The 22,494-nt window shown below is 52.1% G+C and overlaps 1 protein-coding gene across 1 annotated transcript in view; it reads left to right on the top strand.

Annotated features, from left to right (window-relative positions):
* The first annotated feature begins 4,040 nt into the window (after positions 1 to 4,040).
* The window catches only part of GAD1 (glutamate decarboxylase 1), a 46,515-nt gene continuing 28,061 nt past the window's right edge, over positions 4,041 to 22,494 (top strand). The window contains exons 1-5 of the mRNA XM_017862371.1: positions 4,041 to 4,528; positions 6,001 to 6,145; positions 9,547 to 9,609; positions 17,192 to 17,350; positions 18,682 to 18,924. Of these exons, the coding sequence (XP_017717860.1) occupies positions 6,064 to 6,145; positions 9,547 to 9,609; positions 17,192 to 17,350; positions 18,682 to 18,924 (547 nt within the window). The 5' untranslated portion in view covers positions 4,041 to 4,528; positions 6,001 to 6,063. The remainder of the gene's footprint in view (positions 4,529 to 6,000; positions 6,146 to 9,546; positions 9,610 to 17,191; positions 17,351 to 18,681; positions 18,925 to 22,494) is intronic.

Here is a 22,494-nt window from a genome sequence, read left to right as displayed (position 1 = left end):
ATCAGAAAACACAGATATACCTTTAAATCTCCCCATCAGAATTACAATCCAGAACTATATTTCCTTGGTTTCCAGTTTTGCAGTGAAACAGTTTCTTGCCTAATATTCAAAGGTTCACTACCTTTGGGACACAGCTAGGTGGGAAAAAAACAGATGCCATGCATCCCCTAGTCTTTCACCAAAGGGACACACCACCCTGGGTGTTTCAGGTCACTTCCGGATCACTTCTGACCATTTGAAAAGGCCATGCTTTGTGAAATACGGCAAGGATGAGTATTAGCCTGCATTCTTCCTTCAAGAACTGTTCCCTTGGGAGGCCTGTTGTTTCTTCTCAGAAATTGTAATCTATTGCCACCTGGTGGTCGTTCTGTGTTCGTGTTTACAATAGCAAGAATTGGGCGTTTTAAGATTTGCACAAGGAGATTTGCCCAAACACAAGTCACCCTGTCCTTCTTGATTCATTTCTTTGTATTAGAATATTTTCATCTTCTGACTGTCAAGGGGGAAGGACCATTTGCCAATTATCCGAATAATCCAGCTCCCTTCTTTAGAAGCGACTGTAATTCCTACAGTCCTCTCCAGCCTGCCAGCATTCTGCTGTTACCCCTTCCACCCTCTCGCACTCTTTTAACCCTTTCCTACCTCCCAGCTGTGAGTGTTGTGTGGTCTGTTGGGATGGGGGTGTGGATTTAGCCATGGTCCTCCAAGAAAGTCCAGAATAATTCAGGGATCTATCTTTAAAGTACAAAACAGCAAATGGACCTTAGCTCCAACTTAAGCAGAACGAAAGGTTAAGTAACGCTTCCCCCAGTTCTCGTCTCGGGAGACAGACGTTTAAATGGTGAACACTGCCATTTTTTTTCTTTTTGGTCATAAATTAGACACTTAAAATAGATTTTAAAGAGCCAGCTGAAACGAACCAATACCGTGGCTCTAAATTACGTTTCCTGGAGGCTAAAACTTCTAAGTGCGTCAAAAAAAAATTTGACGTGTCCTGTCTACTCACCTTGACTGATCACGTTTTAGGCATGAAGATCTCCCCGCAGCCCGTTTGGGCTCTCCTTCAACGCCTCATGCTCCTCCTACCCACCCGCTTTTCCCTTTGCAGAAAAGCTTGCGCCCCCAAATCGGTTGGAATTATCTTTAAACATCCCCACCCACCCACCCCGGGAACTTGGAAAGAATTAAAGGGCAGGGCATGTGGGCGGAGGGTCGTGTTCCCAAGTCCCAGCCGTGGTTGACCTAAGGAAAGATTATCCTCGGCAAGACAGGGTGGAGTAGCTGGGGCTGCAAGATCGCAAATCCCTAACGCCCGAAAGAGACTGGAGGGGTCGCACATCGCCCCCTCCTTCTTCTGCCTTTGAGTGCCGCGTTCCCATTTCTTCAAAGCGCTTCAAGTACAATCGAAACAGCTGGGCGGATACCACTCCCTTCCGGGCCACCCCTCATCACCGGTTCGAGTCCCCGGAGAGGATATCTTTTTTCCACCCCCATTAACCCAAGAGTCCTCCCCGAGGAGTAATAAAAGATTAAAGGAAGAGTGAAAGACATAAACAAAAATATAGGTTTCAAATGTTGTTTAGAGCCGAATGACAACCACGGCCACTCTTAGTTCAAATTCCTACCCGAGAGAAGAGCAGTGGGCGAAATACCTCATGCTCCAACTAGGCAAAACAAACACTGCAGTTACTGCCAGAAGTGGAGTGCTGGGGCAAGCCTGGTGGGTTGGCCCAGAGCTATTGGCGGAAGCGAACGAAACAGAGGCATGGGGACCAGAAGGGCGGGCGCTGTCCTTCGTGCTGAAAGATCTATGCCCTACCTCAAAACTCAGTATCTGGATGGGGTAGAATTCCAGGCCTTCAATTCCTTACCATTCCTGCTGTGCCCAAAAGTCCGAGTTGGAGGAGGAGATCATTGAAAATTAAATCAAATTCATGAAGTCTATAAGTCCGCTCCTCTCCCTGCTTCACTGGAATGTCCACTCCCGGCGTGCAGGATAATATAAACCGCAGGGACAATGCAAGCTCCAAAAAATAAGTGCTTGGCACACAGTAGGGGATTAATAAATACACGTTTAATCAATTATTGCTAATATTCAATTAAACATTCTAAACAAGGACGGGCAAGAGGCTTCATTCCTCCCCTACTCACCATAAAGGAGAAAGAGAGGGATGTCCTCAAAGCTGGACGGACTCAGCTTCAGCTTGCGACACCTAGCCTTGCAGGAGATTCCTTCTCCAACGAGATTATTTTATTGGCTAAAACGTTAGGGGTGTTTTGAACTCTGGGGTCAAAGGAGGAAATGGTTGTAAATGTCTCAATCTCGTGCCACAGGTGAAATAAACGAATCTTCCTTTCCAGGGAATCACGGGTTTTGGGAAACGGTTGAGGAGACAGGGCGAGCGGGCGTCTATGCTGGACAATGAAGACCGAGGGGCGCCGGGAGATGTGTTGCCTCCTCCCTCCTGTCTCCTGCCCCGTGCATCTTGAATGATTTAGCACTGGCACCTGGCTCCCTGATTGGTGCGACCGTCTCGTTTAGGGAAGGCTCTAGGAGGGCCGGTGGATGGAATTCCGAGCTTCCCCTGGTTGTATGCCGCCCACTTCAAGCGGCGCCGAGCAGAGTGGTTTCGGGGGGACGTTTCCTACGTGGAACAGGCACCCCCAGCCTGTCCAGGCCCAAGCCTCAGTGCCCAGTGCTGCAGTCACCGCGCGCCCCGCCGTTTAGGATGTTTTTGTATCCTTAAAAAGAGCCCAGGATTTTATTGTCAGGAGAAGACAAGGCGACAAAACAGTAGTTTCTTTAGTACCAAAGGCAACGCGATTATTTCAAACCCAACAGCGAGATCCCTCTTGCTGATCAGACCATATCTGCCCAGGGCGGACCCTTCGAGATCCCTCTTGCTGGTCAGGCCATATCTGCCCAGGGCGGACCCTTCGATCTCCCTCATGGAACTCTCTGTGATTTATAACATTTTTTGTGTGTGTATTTCCATTGTGTTGTAGTGAAAGGCGACAAGACATTCAAAGAAAACGGACGGGCCTCGGCTGAACCAGTGAGGCCCCAGATGTGCGCATAAATAACCCCTGCGTGCTGCACCACCGGGGGAGAGGGGGAGGACCACGGTAAATACCTGTAGAGGAATCACTGCCTACACAGTGTTACCCAGACACGCACAGACATCAACTTTTTTGCCCTAAAGAAAAAGAAACGGGGGGAGAAGAAAGGGGAGAACTTAAACTAGTGACAGGGCGGTGAGGCAAGGCATGAAGAGGCAGGCTGGCGCGTAACCGTCTGGCCAGCAGCTCCAGGTGTGGGCTCCTCTCGGGCGCTGGAGGAGAGACCCGGGAGCGCGGGGCCGGTCGGTCTCTGGGCTCTTGGCGCCCTCTGGTGGGAATTTCTCCATCAACGCATTTTTAAGGCGAGGGGCTTTTCCCAACGCAGCGGTTCTTTTAACCTTGCCTAAATATTGCAGTGGGAGAATCCTTAAAGCGCGTGAAATCGAAGGGGAAGTGGGCCAGGGCAAGAGGAGCTGGTCCGCCCCTCCCGGGGCACCTCTGTGCACGGGTTCCCCATGCGCGTGCAGCGGCGCTCGTGCGTGTCATCAACCTTCAGACGTGATTAATCAGGAGGCCTTCTTTTCCCATCACCAAGGGGGCCAAAGCTAGGAGCGAGCTCATAGCGAAAGGGACGTGGGGTCCTTTTCTCTGCCGGTGGCACTGGGTAGCTGTGGCCAGGTGTGCTACTTTGATGAGGCCCAGGGCTGGATGAGGAAACTAATTCCTCCGTGGTCTGAGAGATCTCCCCTCATTTCTGCCTCCTTTGCCGTTACAACAATCCCGGCTCCGTAGAGAGCCAACGAGGACACGACCCAGAGCGCGCTTTCGCTCAAGGAAGCGTCGCAGGGTCACAGATTTGGGGGAACCCCGGGGAAAAGGACTGAGGCAAAGCCGCCGCTGGTCTCCGACAAGATATGGGAGGGGGAGGGGAAATGGGAGAGGGGAAAGGAGGGAGGGAAGAAGAAACGCTCAGAAAGGCAGAATTCTTCGTAGGAATTATCTTTTCCCTCCTCTCACCCGACAGCCTGCCTATTTCCAAAGGGAAAAAAAAGCGTGTTGAGTACGTTCTGGATTACTCATAAGACCTTTTTTTTCCTTCCGGGCGCAAAACCGTGAGCTGGATTTATAATCGCCCTATAAAGCTCCAGAGGCGGTCAGGCACCTGCAGAGGAGCCCCGCCGCTCCGCCGACGAGCTGCCCCCGCGAGCAACGGCCTCGTGATTTCCCCGCGGATCCGGTCCCCGCCTCCCCACTCTGCCCCCGCCTACCCCGAAGCCGTGCAGCCGCCTCTTCGAATCTCTCTCTTCTCCTGGCGCTCGCGTGCGAGACGGAACTAGCGAGAACGAGGAAGCAGCTGGAGGTGACGCCGGGCAGATTACGCCTGTCAGGGCCGAGCCGAGCCGAGCGGATCGCTGGGCGCTGTGCAGAGGAAAGGCGGGAGTGCCCGGCTCGCTGTGGCCGAGCCGAGGTGGGTAAGCGAGCGACCACCTGGACTTCCCAGCGCCCAACCGTGTCTGTTCAGCCAGGTCCTCTCCGCCCGCGGCTTCTCAACCAACCCCATCCCCGGCGCCGGCCACCCACCCTCCCGAAATGAGTGCTTCCTGCCCGCCCTAGTCCCTGCTCTCCACGGGTGCGCTGCGCAGGGACCCCCCACCCCCCCCGCCCTCGTCACTCTTCTTATCTCTGCCCGCTGGATTCACGCCCCGGGGACGCACAGAGGCTGAGGCTCTACTTGAAGTGGGGCAACAGCGATTTTCCCTTGAGCTTCCATGCTGCCAGCGCCTGTCCCTCCAAAGGGCGCCTGGCCAGCAGCAGCCAAAGGCGCTACTAGGAGCGGTAACCTGTTACTTTCCCAGCGGCCGTGGTCGACCCGCTGCCCGTGTTGCTGTGCGAGTGCGCGCGCGGGCCTAGGTGTGAGGTCGGAGGGAGGGTGTGGAGGCGATAGCCGATGGGTGCTTCTCTGCGGGGTCCTCGATCTACCCAGATTCTCCCGCACCCTCTGTCCCAGGGCCTTCGGGCGCCATCGCGCCAGCGCCGAGAGTAGAGCAGGGGCGCCGCGCAAGATCTTTGTCCGCCGCCTCCTGCGCGCTGCGCGCAAGTTCGTTTCCCCGGTGACGATCCCCATTCTTACCTACCCCACCCTCTCTGGATCTGCACCGCGAGGAATCTGGGGTCCTCGAGGGGCTAGGTACAGGAGAAACGCTGAAACCGGACCGAAACCTCGCCCTAGGCTTAGCCATGGCTAAAAACCGGTAGGGATAAGAGGGAGACAAGCAAGGTTCCGACTCGCTGCTTTCTGGCTGTCTGGAGTGCAAGGTGACTGTGGTTCCTTTCTGGCCGAGTCCGCGGGAGAACATAAAAATATGGGCCATTTTCCCCCTCTCACCTTGTCTCACCAAAGTCCCTGGTCCCCGGAGCAGTTAGTGTCTTTCTTTCCAAGGAATTAGCCAGACACAACAACGGGAACCAGACACCGAACCAGACATGCCCGCCCCGTGCGCCCTCCCCCCGCTGGCCCGCACGCCGGTGCTGAGTGCCCAATGGGGCTTGTAGCGGCTCGGCTGGAAAATCTCTCACTGAGCGCTCCCCTGTACTCCTAGCCCAGTCCCCCACACCCCCGCGTCTTGTACTGGCCTTGGACCCCCCACCTTGACCCTGCCTCGTGTCGGCGCTTCACTCTAGGTCGCGCCGATGCACCGCCGGACTCGAGACCGCCCCAGGGCTACGCTGCCCGCTCCCCAGTACCGGAGCTAACGTGCACGTCTCTCCGCTGCCCCCACCCCAGTGCACCCCGACCAGGCAGGCTCGCTGCCCTTCCTCCCTCTTGTCTCTCCAGCGCCGGATCTTCAAGAGGAGTCGTCCGCGCCCCCGGTTGCTCAGTCCCTCCAGTGTGCAGGACCCCGGAAGTCCTCCCCGCACAGCTCTTGCTTCTCTTTGCAGCCTGTTTCTGCGCCGGACCAGTCGAGGACCCCGGACAGTAGAGGCCCCGGGACGACCGAGCTGATGGCGTCTTCGACCCCATCTTCGTCTGCAACCTCCTCGAACGCGGGAGCGGACCCCAATACCACTAACCTGCGCCCCACAAGTAGGTCCCGCCCCAATTTTCTTTCAAATGAACTGCGGGGAAGATGGGGGCGCTGGGACGTCGGGAGGCTGAGCTGGCGGAAAGGGAAGAGGGAGCGCGGAGATAATGGAGGCTGGGAAATGAATGGGGCTCTGACCGGGTCCCTGCCAGAGGTCATTTGGCTGTCAGGGACGCTAGGTGACTCCCAGGGCACCGGAAAGCGAGGACCACGCAAGGTCCGAGTGGCGGCGATCGTTGAGGGCTTCGCGGCGGAGGAGGGGCGCGCAGCCAGTGTCGTTTTTATTCTGTTGTGTGTGGTTTCTTTGCTTCGTGGGACGACAGGGGTCAGGGCAGGGGGCGGAATGAAGAGCTGGGAGCCCCAGCAGGAATAAAAATTTTCAGTCCCCGGTTTTCGTTGAGCCAAGATCTAACCTCCTCCTTTCCCCCTGCGCTGTGCTCAAAGTCTGTAATCAGCGGAAATTTGGACGTTAATTGCAGCGTTTAGAAAACTCAGGGTCTCTAATTGCTCCAAATTTGCATCAAGCTATTGACGAGTTAGGGAGAAGCCAGGGGCGGGAAAGGTGCATAAAACTGAGACTGAGCCTTGACATTCCATACAATTAATTACATCTCAGAGACATAAATAAATAAATAAAGCGGGGAACGGGCAGCATTCTGAGTGGCAAGAGATGGGGAACTGGGAGGGGGCAAGAAGATTTATCATAGAGAGGAGAGTACACCTCTCTCCTTACCCCAGGCAAGAGATCTGTCAGGAGGTGACATGTCCCGAAAAGAGAGAAAGAAAAGAGAACCCAGATTAAAGAGGGAGGAGGATTTATGCTTCCCTGTCTTAAGTGCTACAGGCTCCTCAACCCATTTCCAGAATCTATCTTTAATTTTATTTCCTACCTCTGTAAAGGCTTGAGATGAGAAAATTGTTTTTCTTTCTCCTTGTTGGAGTGAAGAAGTGTCTCCTGACCCCACCCCCCTAAAAAAACTATCAGCTTCAGACTGTAAGGGTTCCCGCTCCCCTCTTTATTTATTTTGTTTGAGATGTAATTAATTACATGAATTTCCAGAATTTGTATACAGAAAGGGCTTAAGAAGGACAATGTGGTTACAGGGAGTGCTTATTGATGCGCTTTTATAGCACTTTATATTTGAGAAAATAACTATCCTCATCAACGAGGTGGGGATTATTACCGGAAAGCCCCTTTAGACGCTGGCATTGGTTCCCGGGCAGGAGGTCCTGTGTTAAGTCCTCAGGTCTCATTCCAGTTTCCTTTGCAGCTCCCTCTTCCCGCCACCCAGGAGGGATACAATTACCCACACAACAAAGAGGGGCTCAGGAGAGTCGCCAGCCCTGGTAGCATATGAACCAGGCACAGGGGTTGGAGCTGGTCAGGGCAGGGTGGGAGGAACGCCAGGCCCGCCCGCCTTTGTGTGTTGCTTTAGCCTTGATGGATTTCTTTTCCGACGCTTTCCACATTTCCCACCCCCTTTTGCCGCCTGGGGGTGGGAGTGGGGGGTTAGCAAGCAGTTGTGTTAATTTACCCTCCACTTCCGTTGCGCCTACTTCCTGGTGGCCGCCAGTCGCCGGTGCAAATGCCCAGTCACAGGTAGGAGACCCAACAGACGCGATGACCTGAATCCGCACGTGGCCTGGTTTGCCTCGAAGCTACAAAAGAGAGCCGGAGACCCTGCTGTGAAAGAGCAAGCAGCACGAGTCCCAGGCACACTGTTGCGGGCCCTTAGCCTAGCTACGGCATCCGCACCCCAGGCTTCACAGGAGCGCTGGGCGCTCTATCCACTCTCACCCTCCCTTGCAGACAATACCCTTGCCCACCGAGCTAGCTCCACTTCTCTGCCCCTTTAGAGTATCCTGGGAGGTGGCCTTAGTGCAGGCAACCTTAGGCACTCTCTTGTTCTAGCAACCGTTGGGTGGGACTTGGAGCCCTCCTTGTCCTCAACCACTGGGTCTTCCCGACCCTTGCTACATCAAAGGGGCTCTCTCGCTTGCTCTCCCCATCTCCCTTTCCCTTTCATTGCAGCCCCCAATTTTGAAAGGCAGTGCAATGTATCTGACCTCCAACTTCCCTGCCGAGTGACCTTGGAAAACTCATGTAACCTCTCTGAGCCTCGATGTTTTTTCTTTGTCAAATGACCCTTAGATCAACACTCCTGCCAGTTTCATAGGACTGTTACGAGAATTAGATGAGATGATGTTTAAAGTGAAAGTACTTTATCAGGTCCAAATAGCTCTTTATCCGCCAGGTATTATTAGGTTTCGCTTTTGCACTGATTTCCTGTCTGTCACTGGAACTCCATCTGTGAGATGTCTCACCGATGTCAGGCTGTTTCTTCTCCCCGCTGGGGCTCTGTTGTGCTTCGGGTTTAATTGATGTCACTCTCCTTATCGCCTGCAACACTTGTGTGAAGCTGAAGGCACCAGGAAGGGTAGGGTAAGGGATGGGAGTGCTTGGAGAGCTTTGCTTTGAGAGATTGGAAGGGGATTTCGTGCTGGGCTCACCACACCAGCCCGCTTGGGGGCTTAGCGGGTATGGGGCTGCTTTCCACGCTTCTTGCTGGAAGTTGAGCCCCGAAGGCAGCAGGTAGACCTTGAGGGGTTTGAGAACAGCCTGGAAAAGAAGGAAAATCCAGCAGCACCTCCACCCTCAGTTGTGACTCAGAGGAAGGGTGCTTGATTCCATTTACCTGTGCCTGCTCCAGACCCAAGATGTCAGAGGTGAGGGTTAATGAGGGGCAGGTTGGGAAAAGGGGCCAGGGATGAGGAGCTGAGGCGCACTATTGTCTTCCCCACTCCCCAGTCTGAGTGAAGAGCAGCCATGCGAGCCCGATCATCTAGTCAAATACTATTTTTCACCCAATTAATTCTTGAACTCTTCTGCGACCCCATTTCATGCCAGTTTATTTTAAGCTGCCACTAGGCTGGAGACCCGCCAAGAAATTATGAGACGTTTCGGTCCCAGATGCCTGTGTTCCCTTTCTGGGCTGCTGTGGTCGCCCTTTGAGTCTGCGGGGCCTGGCCAGTGGGTGTTGGGCAGTTTGAGTCTGCGGAGCCCTGGCCCTTTCCGTGTGGGTCAGCCTTCACCCAACTCTGACCCCACCTCCGGGCCTGCCGGGTGGGGGTCGCTTGGGGGCCCGGAGGGGTGCTGGGTGCCCCACCTCTCAGAGACACCGTTCTATATTTGAAGCCAGGAACAAGAAGGGAGTATGATGGGGGCTCAGAGGGTATGCCTGTTGGCTCACAGATTTGGCTCCTAGCTCCTTTCAGGAAGGAGCTTTTAATGAAGAGCTCCGGCAAAGACCTCATCCTTCCCCAAGAAAACCATTGCCCTCCACCCATTTCCCCAGGGTCAGAGCCTCCCTGACCGCACCTCTCTCCCTCTCTCTCGTCCTAGCGTACGATACCTGGTGCGGCGTGGCCCATGGATGCACCAGAAAACTGGGGCTCAAGATCTGCGGTAAGTGACAGGGCCCGCTGGGGCCCGGCTGGGCGGCAAGGCGCGCAGACCTTTTGGGTTTGGGAGACCGGGACGCAAGCAGAGGGGGATCCCGGCTCTTGGGTCTGATTTTCTAATGTAATTACAGCCAGCACAGCCAGCGACGACGCTCCCCTACAGGCCCTCACCCTCCTCTGCCCGCCCCAGACCCTGTCCCCAGGGGTCTTTTCCTCTGGAGTCCCCAATCCCCAAGACCCCATGGAGCGAACGCCGAGTGTCCTGCCTGGGCGCAAAAGCTGGAGGAAGGCGCCCCCACGCGGCAACACCACTTTCCTAGCCCCGTGCGCAAGCAGCTCCCACCCGGTGCTGTGCACTTTGCCTGCGCGTCCCAAAGGTTGCGTAGAAAAGGTGAACTGATCTGGCTTGCTGGAGAGCAGACCAAAGGCGCGGTATCTGCCTAAAGCTGTAGCTGACACGTCTCCCCCGTCCCCTACATCATCGCCTACCCCTCACTCGCACCTCCACCCGCGGTTGGGTCACATTGAAAGTGGTATCTCCACCTTGAGGGGTTTTGCCCTGAGATGTCATAACGGATTCAAGTTTCTTTGGGGCTTCGGAGGCTAGGGAAAAGGATTGCCTGGAGCCCTCCATGACCTCCCCGGGGGAGGCACGAGGGTTTGCCTGGCGTATCCTTGAAGGCGACGAAGGAAGGGAAAGGGGACGAGCAGAGACAAGGAGTCGCAGGGGGCGAAAGGACCGGGCAGTGCCGAATGAGATTTGCCGGGAAGGAAAAAAATAGATCAGGGAGCTGGAGAGGAGAAAGAACTGCTCTTTGGAGACAGGAGGGTCTGAAATGAAAACGCCCAAGGGATGGAGTTTTTTTTTTTTTTTTTTTTTTTTTTTTTTTTTTTTTTAAGGAGGGAGATTTGTTCGAAGGGACACAGCTGAGTGACTCCGGCTGAACAATAAGGACTTGCTTTCCTTGCTACATTTCACCATCTAAAATTCTCTAGCCTTATCGGGCCAGAAAATACGGATGTCCCCGGGCAGAGGTTGGAGAGGCGGGGGAAGATTAACGAGGGGCTTATTAAAGAGCCATCCGTCAGCTGCTGCACGCGGGAGATAGCGGCAGAGCAGGCGCAGGACACGCCCGCCCGCCCGCCCCAGCCCCGGAGCGTCGAAAGCCGCCTGCCGCCTGGGTGCTCTCTGCACCTGATCTTCCCAGCCTCCCCGGGTCCTGGGGCGAGGGCGGTGACAGTTTGCAGTCAGAGCAGAGCAGCCGCTTTGGGGAATTACTCCCTTCCCTGCTTGGCTGCGCCGCGCCTTCCCTGCGTTTCTGGGGCTCTCTCCTCTAGACCCTGGGACTTGGCGTTTACCGAGGAAGGGGCGCTGGATTCCTAGACCCAGCCATTTTCCACCGAAAGCCCAGCCCAGCCCTGCCGCCGGGTGGCCTGGGGGTTTGGCCTTCTCCCCAGCGCGGGACGCCCGCCCGTGGGGCGAGGCCAGGGCTGCATCCCTGTGCTGGGGAGGCCGCAGGCTGGAGCTTTGTTCTATAAATAGCCCCGTTCCACTCCCACCCCCACCTTCACTCCCACCTCCACCCCCACACTGCCGCCATTCTGGGCTTAATGGCCCGTTTCGCGCCAGGTCCCTTCGGCGGCCGCGGCGCTCGGCTTCTGCAGCCGTCATTGTCATGCAGCCGGGCAGGCAGAACTGAGCGAGCCCTGGGCTCCCGCCGCAGCCGAGGACAGGGTAGGGGCAGGCTCTGGGTGAGGGCTCCTTACCCGCGACGCCTGACCTGCTGAGGGTAGGGGGCAGCCCTCATTCACTCCCATCCTGCCCCCTACTGTCCCCTGCTCCTCTGGCTGCAGGCGCTCCACTTCCGCGGGAATAAAAGGTCTAAGTGCTTCTTATGGGGACATACCCGACAAGTTCAGAAAGGGTAAAGAGGAGGGAAAGAATGGGGCTTCTCTGGGTCCGGAAATAGGGAACCAACCCGGAGTTGGCCTCAAATCCCCCTCCCCCACTGTCAGCCAAAGCCAGAAGGGAGAGCTCCTGGGGGCTACAGTCCTCAGAGTTTCCTCCCTGTTTCTGCTCCCCACAATCCAAGGTAGTCTGTTGAGGAGAAATTGCCTTGGGCTAAAATGCTCTGCTTTTGGGGTCACAGGTTAGGAGGCTTCCCATTAGGTTTGATTCTGAAAGAAAACGAAACACTAAGATTTATTTTCCATACCTTGAGACAACTTTGGCTTTCCATTTTAAGCTAGTGGAAGCAGAGTGCAGTCTTTGGTGTTGGCCCTAGGTAGGTTCACAGCTCCTTGCCTTCCTACACACACACACACACACACAACTCCCTTCATCCCTGGAGGGATGGACCTGGAGGGTCCCTTCTTGACTTGACACCATCCAGGTTGGTTTGCCCTTTCACATTAAGAGAGCAGAGGAACTCGTGGTCCTCTTCCCACTTCCAAACCTATTGCCCTGGATGACTCTCAGAAGCACCCTCAGTGCCTTGCCAAAATATTCAACCCCCACTCACTCTCCCCCTGCCCTTCCCCAAAAGCCATGGAATGAAGCTGCAAGGAAGGCCCTGGGCCCCACTAGTGGTAGGTACCCTTAGCTCTGGAGGCAGAATCCTCCAGGGAGAATAATCAGCTAGAAGAAACCCATGGTCTTGCCAAGAGCTGGAAAGTGGCTGTAGGCATGGTGGCATGACCTAAATACGATGAGTTGCAGGGATCCCTAAGTTCTGGCTCCGGGCTCTGCTAACTTCCCAGGGTGTCCTTGGGCTTCCATCACTTATCTCTTGCTGCCAATTACAGCCCCTGAGCTGTTTTATTTAGCCTACACTGTGTGTGTGTGTGTGTGTGTGTGTGTGTGTGTGTATGTGTGTGTGTGTGTGTATAATTTTGTATCAAGTGCCAAACCTTAAAAATAGAGAGATTTCAAGTGTTCTCTTTTTCTGGTTTCTCTTGAAAAAAACGGGGGGTGGGGAATGGCGGCGGGGGAACATGGCAGGTGCTGTTAGCCAATGAAAATCAGAAAAAGAGGTCATGGTGGCTCACATCTGTAATCCCAACACTTTGGGAGGCCAAGGTGGTAGGATCATTTGAGGCCAGGAGTTTGAGACTAGCCGGAGTAACATAGGGAGACGCCATCTCTACAAAAACTTTTTAAAAATTAGCCAGGTGTGGTGGCCACACCTGCAGAGTAGCTGCAGTCCTACTACTCAAGAGGATGAGGCAGGAGGATCACTTGAGCCCAGGAGTTTGAGATTACAATGAGCTATGATGGCGCCACTACACTCCAGTCTGGACCATAGCAATAGAGTATGACCCTGTCTCAAACAAAAACAAAAAATGAAAAAGAGCCCCTCCGTCTATGCATATGCAATTCCATGTCATAGCTTGCTGAACAGAGAATATGCTGAGCTTCAGCTCCCACATGCCCTGTTGGCCATAGGTGCTTATGCCATGCACAGTTCAAAGCCCCACTTGGCAACAACTGGCTGGAGCCAGATGCTTTCTAGCTACACATACATGTGCACACATGCACACGCACATACACATACACACTCTCTCACTGGGCCCCATAAGCCTTTGAGTTTGGCAGCAGGGGTGAGGAACCCACAGCAGGAGCTCCCCTCAGCTCAGAGGTGGAGTCATGACTTCTTCCCTTGCAGCCGGCCAGTGTGCTAGCACCCAACCAAACACAACTGCAGCTTTGCCTCTCCTCTGCTTTCCTCTTTGCCTCTAAGAATGTAGAGCTCTGTCACCAGTTATTCACAGGCTTAAAGTAGGTCCTCGAGCAAGAGGGAGTACAGTTGGCTTCATTCTCTGGGGCCCCTTCTTACAGGACCCCTTGCTAGCCAGGGAAATTGTCAAGGCACTGACCTCCATGTCATCCACCACCTCTTCATCCTTGGAGAAGCAGCTCCTTCCAGGGCCTCTCAGAGCCAAGGGAGGCCTGGATCACCTACCTTTCTGAGGATCCCAGTATTTTAGAAAACAAACACCTTCCTAAACGAAGTGAAAGACATGACAATGTATATTACATGTTTAGACTAGCAAATTAATTGTTTTTAACATAAATTATAATGCAGTGTAAGTGTGCTATTCATAAAATAATTACAGGATTTAGAGAGGATTCTGATTCCTAGTACATTACTGGAAGTGCAGCCCAAGGAATGGGATGCAGGTTTAAAGCTGTGTCATAGGGCTGGGCACGGTGGTTCGCACCTGTAATCCCAGCACTTTGGGAGGCCGAGACAGTGGATCATCTGAGGTCAGGAGTTTGAGACCAGCCTGACCAACATGGTGAAACCCCCGTCTCTACTAAAAATACACAAATTAGTGAGGCATGGTGGTGGATGCCTATAATCCCAACTACTCAGGAGGCTGAGGCATGAGAATCACTTGAACCTGGGAGATGGAGGTTGTGGTGAGCCAAGACCATGCCACTGCACTCCAGCCTGGGTGACAGAGTGAGACTCCGTCTCAAAAAAAAAAAAAAAAAAAGCTGTGGCATAATGATCATCCGTCAGCCTCATCAGGGCATCTCTGGGAGAGCCTATGTCAAAACCTCAAGCCGAGTTTCTGCTTCCTGCAGCTGCCCAGAGGGAAGGGGCTTCAAGGTGGGGAGACTCAGGGAGTGAGTCAGAAGACTAACCAGACATCAGGGACAACAGAGTGGCGTTTCTGCTGGGTAGGACCTCACTGCATGAGGCCACATGGGTTTGATCTTTCAAGTCTGGCAAATTCCACAGCTCAATGTTCTGGGACAAGGGGAGCAGTCTCAGAGTTCAGGTGCCATCTGATCCTGCATCCCTCTGGCAAATGAGCGCTGGCTCCTGGTTCTGGACTTTGAAGATTTGGAGGAGGAATTCAGGAAGTAGGCAAAGAGATATGGAAAAGGATACAACCCCATCTTTATACCCAAGTATAAAGCTCTATTATAGTGTATTTACCCCCTTCTCATGTCCTTTGGGCTTTAGTGATAAATGTAAAAGGTGCTGGGAACAACAAAAACCTTGGTGCCTCTGCTTTCCCATTCTTCCCTCCAGAAATAGCCCCTGGCTCCCTTGTGTGGGAGGATTCTAATCACCGCAGCCTTCCCATGCATCCCTCCATCTCCCACCCATCACAGTTGAATTGTAGTCCTGGGAAGCAAAGCTGAATTCTCCAGATTAACTTGCCTTTTTGCACCTCTTGGGACTTTCTTCCAAGTCTGCCTTGTGACACGTGTGACTCTCCAAGGATCTCAGTATTTACAGAGACAGCTTTGGGGTCACTAGAAGCTTGGAACATTTTTCTTTTCAGTGTATTGCAATTTGGGATAAGACTAAGGCTGAATTGAAGGAGGAGAAGCCAAGGGAAAGAGCAGGTGTGCGGGCCAGGAGCCCCACAGGGGACGGTGGAGATGTGGAGGGGAGTGTGCTCCACGCTGGCAGGTTCTCCTGCCCTTTTGGCTCAACTCTCCTTCCCCATTTGCTGCTGGAGTTTGTCCTGCTGGCCTCAGGCAGAAGAACTTTCCACTCCCTCTGAGGGGTGATGAGGCACTGAGAATCCCGCCCTGGGCTCAGATCCTTCCTGTCATCTCTGTGGAGTTCTTGGATGACTGTTTTTATTCCAGCATTGGTCAACATCTGCCAGGCTTGTAGGCTCCTAGAGGGCAGGGGATCTGTTTCACTCAGCTTTATCGGTCTCCCATCCTAGATGCTTAGCAAAGTGCTTTTGTATAACAGGTGCTCAATAAGTACTTGTAGAATTAAATGGCAACATACTTAAGATTGAAGCTTTTTTTGTCTTACAATACCTTTATTCGAGGAGAGGGGGTGGTACAAGAAAAGCTGCATTCAGGTTTGCATTCAGAAAAATACCACTTATGTTCAACCCTGTGAGCATTACCTGGTGCTGGAGGAAAGTGTCTGCCTGAATCCTCATTGTTGGACCTCACTCCTTCTCCTTCTGCCGTCCTCACCCCTCCTCCTTCTGCTGTCCTCCCTCTGCAGTCCTCACCCCCCTCCCTCTGCAGTCCTCACCTTCCTCCCTCTGCTGTCCTCATCCCCCTCCCTCTGCTGTCCTCATCCTCCTTCCTCTGCTGTCCTCACCCTCCTCCCTCTGCTGTCCTTACCCCTCTTCTTCCCTCTGCGGTCCTCGCTGTCCTTCTTCTGCTGTCCTCATCCTCCTCCCTCTGCTGTCCTCACCCTCCTCCTCTACTGTCCTCACCCTCCTTCTGCTGTCCTCATCCTCTTCCTTCTGCTGTCCTCACCCTTCTCTCTCTGCTGTCCTCACCCCTCCTCCCTCTGCTGTCCTCACCCCTCCTCTTCTCTCTGCCATCCTCACTTCTCCTCCCTCTGCTGTGCTCACCCCTCCTCTTCCCTTTGCCATCCTCATCTCTCCTCCCTCTGCTGTCCTTGCCCTCCTCCCTCTGCTGTCCTTGCCCTCCTCTGTCTGCTGTCCTCACCCTCTTCCCCTGCTGTCTTCATCTTCCTGCCTCTGCTGTCCCCACCCTCCTCCCTCTGCTGTCCTCACCCCTCCTCTTCCCTCCACGGTCCTTGCTGTCCTCCCTCTGCTGTCCTCTCCGTGGCGGGTTCGGTTGTGTTGTACCTTCTTTGCGTGGTCTCTCGTGCCGTTGCCTCGTTCCCGTTCTTCTCACCGCTCCTCTCTGCCACCTCCTCTTCCTCGCGGTTGTTTCTCTCTCTCCTCCTGCCTCTGCTGTTTCTCGTTCTTTACCGTTTTCCCTTTTTCCCTCCTGTTTGTCTTGTCTCTTCATCCCCCGCACCTTCTGTGGTGTGTGGGGCGTATTGGTCGCCTCTCCTCTGTTCCCTTTGCTGTCCTCACCTCGGCTGTTCCCCTCTGCTGTCCGTCACCCTCCTCCTCTGCTGTCCTCAACCTCCTTCTCTGCTGTCCTCACCCTCCTCCCTCTGCTTTCCTCGCCATCTCCCTCTGCTGTCGTCACCCTCTTCCCTCTGTTGTCCTCACCCTCCTCTTCTGCGGTCCTTGCTCTCCTCCTTCTGTGGTCCTCACTGTCCTTCCTCTGCTGTCCTCACCCCTCCTCGTCCCTCTGCCATCCTCACCTCTCCTCCCTCTGCTATCTTCATCCTCCTCCCTCAGCTGTCCTCACCTCTCCTCCTCCCTCTGCTGTCCTCACCCTCCTCCCTCAGCTGTCCTCACCTTTCCTCCTCCCTCTGCTGTTCTCTCCTCTCCTCCTTCTGCTTATACAGCCCATGAACAGTGCTGGCAGCATCTTCTCTGATTGTGTCCCCTCCTTTAAAGCCCTATCCTGGGGCTGGTCACTGGAGTGGAAGCTGTCCAACTTACTTAATTGTGAGTTCACTGTCACATTCAGAGAGGAGAATGGGCTTCACTTACTGTTTTTCTCTCTTGCATGACTGGGTCTTTGCCACTGATGACACTTGGCACTGCCCCCCTCCCTGCCTGAAGGCGAGCGGTGCCAGAGCCACTATATTTAAAACGCAGACACTCACTTCTTTTCTCAGAAGAAACAAGAGACCTGCTTGGAGAGTTAATTCGCTCCGCAGCTGACCCTCAGGGGCTGGGCAGTTTCCAGCACTCTCTCTGACCAGCTTTTTGTGCCATAGGCTTCCTGCAAAGGACCAACAGCCTGGAAGAGAAGAGTCGCCTTGTGAGTGCCTTCAAGGAGAGGCAGTCCTCCAAGAACCTGCTTTCCTGTGAAAACAGCGACGGGGATGCCCGCTTCCGGCGCACAGAGACGGACTTCTCCAACCTGTTTGCTAGAGGTAGCGCCTGCCCCACTCCCACCCCATGCTAGCCAGTAGATTTCTTATTTGAGTTTCTTGACTTTTTCCCGCAATTTTACTTCTTTTATCAAGAAATGTCATTATTCTCTCTGAACCCACAAGAAACTGCTTTTCTGACTTTGGGGGAATATAACTGACTCCCTCTCTCCCTGCTGCCCAGGTCTCCATCATTTTAGAAACTGGATGAGGGCAGTCAATAAAAGTCAACTCTAAAGACACTCGAGGGAACAAATATGCATTCATAGACTCTCAGAGTCAAAGGAACCTTACATATAAGAAAATCTAATGATTTCCTTAATAACATTTATCCTGCAAGATTGGCCACACACATACACACAAAATCACACTGTGGGAAGTTGCATGCTGAGCCTCGTAACCGAGTGCCCTGGAACTTGTTTTCCTTTCGGAGATGTTTCACTAACCCCTGCTGCCTCATAACTCTCATCTCAGGAGGTGCTTTACCAGTCTCTCCCAAACAGCTCACAGGTAGATCCACCGCCATCCCCTTCCGTGAACTTCCCACAGGGCCACAGAAGGCAGACCAGAGTGTTAAACAATATGTCCCTAAAACCCTGGAGCTAACCCAGGGAGTCACAGAGAGTATCGTGCACAGCTGCACAGCCTGCCTATGAGCTACAGAATTGGGCCCCTACAGCTTTTTTCCCTGCCTAACCTCTAGCTTGACTACTGCAGAGCCTGAAACCCAGAGTCACCTCTGGATATCTCAAAGTCCAGGCCCAAAAGGATGAGGTCAAGGAAGAGGCAGGGGTTCCCTGTCCCACCTTCTTGAGCCCCATCTTCCAGCTCCAGTTTCCTGTCTAAGGACACCACCAAGAACCACCCTCATCAGGGGGGACCTCAGGCTCTACCCACAGAGGACTTACCCTCTGATGCCAACAAACCAAGCACATCACAACACTAAACCAGATGGACAGGGACACATCTGGTCCCAGGGGAGCACGACAGATGCCCTCTCCATCACACTCCTCACAGATGCCCATTCAATCGGCAGATGACAACCACAGTCACAGGTTGTTCAGGGCATCTCAGAGCACTTCCTTCCATGTCTGAGCAGCCTGTCAGAAAGGCCGCGAACCCCCAGGAAAACGTGCAAAACTTCTGTGCATGTGCATTTTTCTGGGGTATGTGCATTTTTCTGGGGATGTGGTACATCAGATTCTCAGTGCACATACATATCCCGGAATGAAATCAGGCCTATACAGATAGCATGATTAATATTTGGGGTCTCTGGGCTGAAGAAATCTAGATATGAGTCAGGTGATAACCATTCATTGCTCTCCCCAATTCAGATCTGCTTCCGGCTAAGAACGGGGAGGAGCAAACTGTGCAATTCCTCCTGGAAGTGGTGGACATACTCCTCAACTATGTCCGCAAGACATTTGATCGCTCCACCAAGGTGCTGGACTTCCATCACCCACACCAGTTGCTGGAAGGCATGGAGGGCTTCAACTTGGAGCTCTCTGACCACCCCGAGTCCCTGGAGCAGATCCTGGTTGACTGCAGAGACACCTTGAAGTATGGGGTTCGCACAGGTAAGGGGAAGAATCAGGTAGACAGGTAGTGGCAACTCTGCCCTCCATCTCACCCTTGCCAGTTGTAAGGATATCAAACTCGTGCTGGAGGAAAAACAGCCCTGGTGAGAGAAGGCGGCAAAGTACCCAGTGACCACAAGAACAAGCTTGGGCAGTAACAGTTGGTGTAGGTACCTGACCCAGGCAAAAGTTCATCAGCATATATCATGGTAAAAGTAGATTAAAAAGATACAAATACTTGGTGCTAGGTCAAGTTCTGTATAAAGAGTTTTCATTCAGGCCAAGCACAATGGCTTATGCCTGTAATCCTAGTACTTTGGGAGGCCAAGGTAGGCAGAACACTTGAGCTCAGGAGTTCGAGACCAGCCTGGGCAACATGGTGAANCAGGCTTGAGCCTCCGCGCCCGGCCTATATGTTATATATGTTTATACACATATGAAAATTAGCTGGGCATGGTTGCATGCACCTGTAGTCCCAGCTACTCAGGAGGCTGAGGCCAAGAGGCAGAAGCTGCAGTGAGCCAAGATCGTGCCACAGCACTTCAGCCTGGGCAACAGATCAAGATCCTATCTCAAAAAAAGAAAAATTTTCATTCTTGGATTTAGGCTATTCACAACCTAAAGAGAGCAGAATGACCCATCCTCTGCTTCTTTTCTTGCCTTCATTTTCAGGTCTATTTCATTCTGATAAATCCTGCCCTTGCCTGTCCCTGACACTAGAGAGAATTGGGCTATTTCCCCTCCCTTTCTGTATTAGTTTCCTAGGAATGCCTTTATAAATGACCACCCATTGGATGGCTCAAAACAAAAGAAATTTGTTCTCTCACAATTCTGGAGGCTAAGAGCTTAAAATCAAGGTGCTGGCTATGGTCTCTCTGATGGCTCTTGGAGAGGATCCACCCTTGCCTCTACCAGCTTCCAGGTGTTGTGGATGATTCCTTGGCATTTGTTGGCTTGTAGATGCATCACTCCAACCTCTGCCTTCACTTCATATGGCTTTCTTCCTGTGTGTGTGTCCAAATTTCCCTCTCCTCATAAGAATGCCAGTCGTTGGATTAAGGCCCACCCCAATCCAGTATGACCTCATCTTAACATGTTTACATCCGCAAAGACCCAATTTCCAAATAAGGTCACATTCACAGGAACCAGGGATTAGGACCTGAACACATCTTTTGGAGGAACACAATTCAACCCATGACACCTTTTACTGGCTAGGCCAAAAAGACACATGCACACACGTTCTCATTCTACTGCAATTTCTGGAGCTTAGGACACTCTGAGTCACCAAATTCTATTTCCAGTGGGAGTCCTTGAGGATGTCCTCTTGCCTCCTTTTCATGTTCCAGGAGCCCTCTCTGATCAGCAATCCTCATCAAAGCAGTTGCTTTCCAATTGCCTCAAGTTCAAGGACTTTGGGGCCTCTGTCTGAGATGCTTAGAAACAGCTCAGACTGGACCAAGCCCAGGAGTGATGTAGTGGTTTCTTCTCCCTATAACTCTCTCCACACTACAGTCTGGCTTTCCTGAGCTCTCAGGCAGACAGATCTAGAAGAACTGACCGTCCCTAGCAGAGTTGCCACCACAGGGGAAACCCCAAGGTCACAACTGACAATCCTGTGTTCTTTCTTCTTGTCTCTCCTTCTTTATTTTCCCTCTCATTCTTCCTCATCATTTGAAGATAGATTTAAGACTGAGACTAGGAGGCTAGTGGTGATTGAGCTGAGTAAGACTATTGGATGTCAAAAACAAAGTCCTATAATGAAATAATGATGCTGGCCAAAGACGCTTTTTAAAATGAGGAATCCCAGAGAGCTGCTGAGGTCTGCCAACACCACTGGAATAAGTGTAGCTTCATTAAATAACTGCTGGATACACAAGACTCAATTATATGTACAAAGTTTATGTTGTTTGATTTTTAAAGAAAAGCACTCTATCAATTTACAATTAGTTACTTCTCATCTTGGTCAGATGGCTAATCTATTCCTGATGGAAAACAAATAGTGTTATTTGGCTGCATTTTAAAAAGAGTCAGAATTCCCCATGTATGTTTAGCTTGACTTGCTTTGGTCTGTTATTTTGAACTTTGTCAGTTTGCTCTACACGCACTTTCTCAGAGAGATGAGAACTATGTCATTTTATTATGAAAGTCCAGAATGGCGTTGTCCCTCAAATACAAATACATGATTTTGTCATAATGTCATCTAATATAATCTATAAAACTAAAGCATCTTGCGGTCAGAGAAAGCACTGACGGGCCTGGCCTGGTGACTCCCACCTGTGATCCCATCACATTGGCAGGCTGGCAGGTGGATCACGTGAGCTCAGGAGTTCAAAACTAGCCTGGGCAAAACCCCGTCTCTACCAAAAATACAAAAATTAGCCAGGCGTATGGTGTGCACCTGTGATCCCAGCTACTCTGGAGGCTGAGGTGGGAGGATCGCTTAAGCCTGGGAGGCGGAGGTTGCAGTGAGCTGAGATCGTGCCACTGCACCACTCCAGCCTGGGTGACAGCAGGACCTGTTTAAATAATAATAATAATAAATAAATAAATAAAAGGCCAGGTGCTGTGGCTCACGCCTGTAATCCTAGCACTTTGGGAGGCTGAGGCGGGCGGATCATGAGGCCAGGAGATCGAGACCATCCTGCCTAACACGGTGAAATCCCATCTCTACTAAAAAATACAAAAAATTAGCCAGGCACGGTAGCAGGCACCTGTAGTCCCAGCTACTGGGGAGGCTGAGGCAGGAGAATGGCATGAACCCAGGAGGTGGAGTTTGCAGTTAGCCGAAATTGCACCACTACACTCCAGCCTTGGCGGCAGAGCGAGACTCTGTTTCAAAAAAAAGAGAGAGAAAGAAAGCATTGACTTTTATTAGTCCAGTGTATGAACCCACTTAGGTACTTAGCCTGCAAACATTCATTTTTGTTCCTCAGAGTTGCTTCTTGGAGCAGATATTTGTCTTTACAGAGTTCGCAGTCTTCCAAGCAATGTGAAACCTCCTGCTATATCTCAGGATGTTGGCGCTGATAAAAGCATGCTGTTGCTGCCACATCAAAACAGCTCCTGGTTGCTGATGTGGAATTTAAGCATAGTTAAGGAGCAATAGGGTAAACCCCACAAGTAGCTACAAACAGTAGGAAGTATTTTTTCAAGGATATGAATGCATTAATGGGCTCAGCCAAAATAATGATTTGGGTTTTAATAGTGAAAACATACTGATCTGGGTATAGTCTGTGAAGAGATGATAATGGCATTTAGAAATTTCTCTATAAATTAATAAAAGACTTATTTTAAAAAATGAACCAGGATATAGAGATTTCCCATTAACTAACAGGCACTAGTCAGCCTTCAGCCACAGCAGCTACTTTAAGTGATTTGTAGATATGCTGGATTCCCTTCGTTGTTCTTTTTTAAATGTTTTCTTATGGAAAATTTTAAACTTATACAAAAGTAGAATCCTATAATGAACCCTATATACCTAATGCCCTGCTTTATTATCAGCTTTTACCTGTACCGCCATCCATTCCCCATCACCTACATTACATGAAAGTAAATCCCCAACATAATATT

This window comes from Rhinopithecus bieti, unplaced genomic scaffold (assembly GCF_001698545.2).
Source record: "Rhinopithecus bieti isolate Rb0 unplaced genomic scaffold, ASM169854v2 scaffold_63316, whole genome shotgun sequence".
Lineage (NCBI taxonomy): Eukaryota > Metazoa > Chordata > Mammalia > Primates > Cercopithecidae > Rhinopithecus > Rhinopithecus bieti.
Note: the sequence above shows the minus strand (reverse complement) of the source record. Positions and strands in the feature narration are given on the sequence as shown.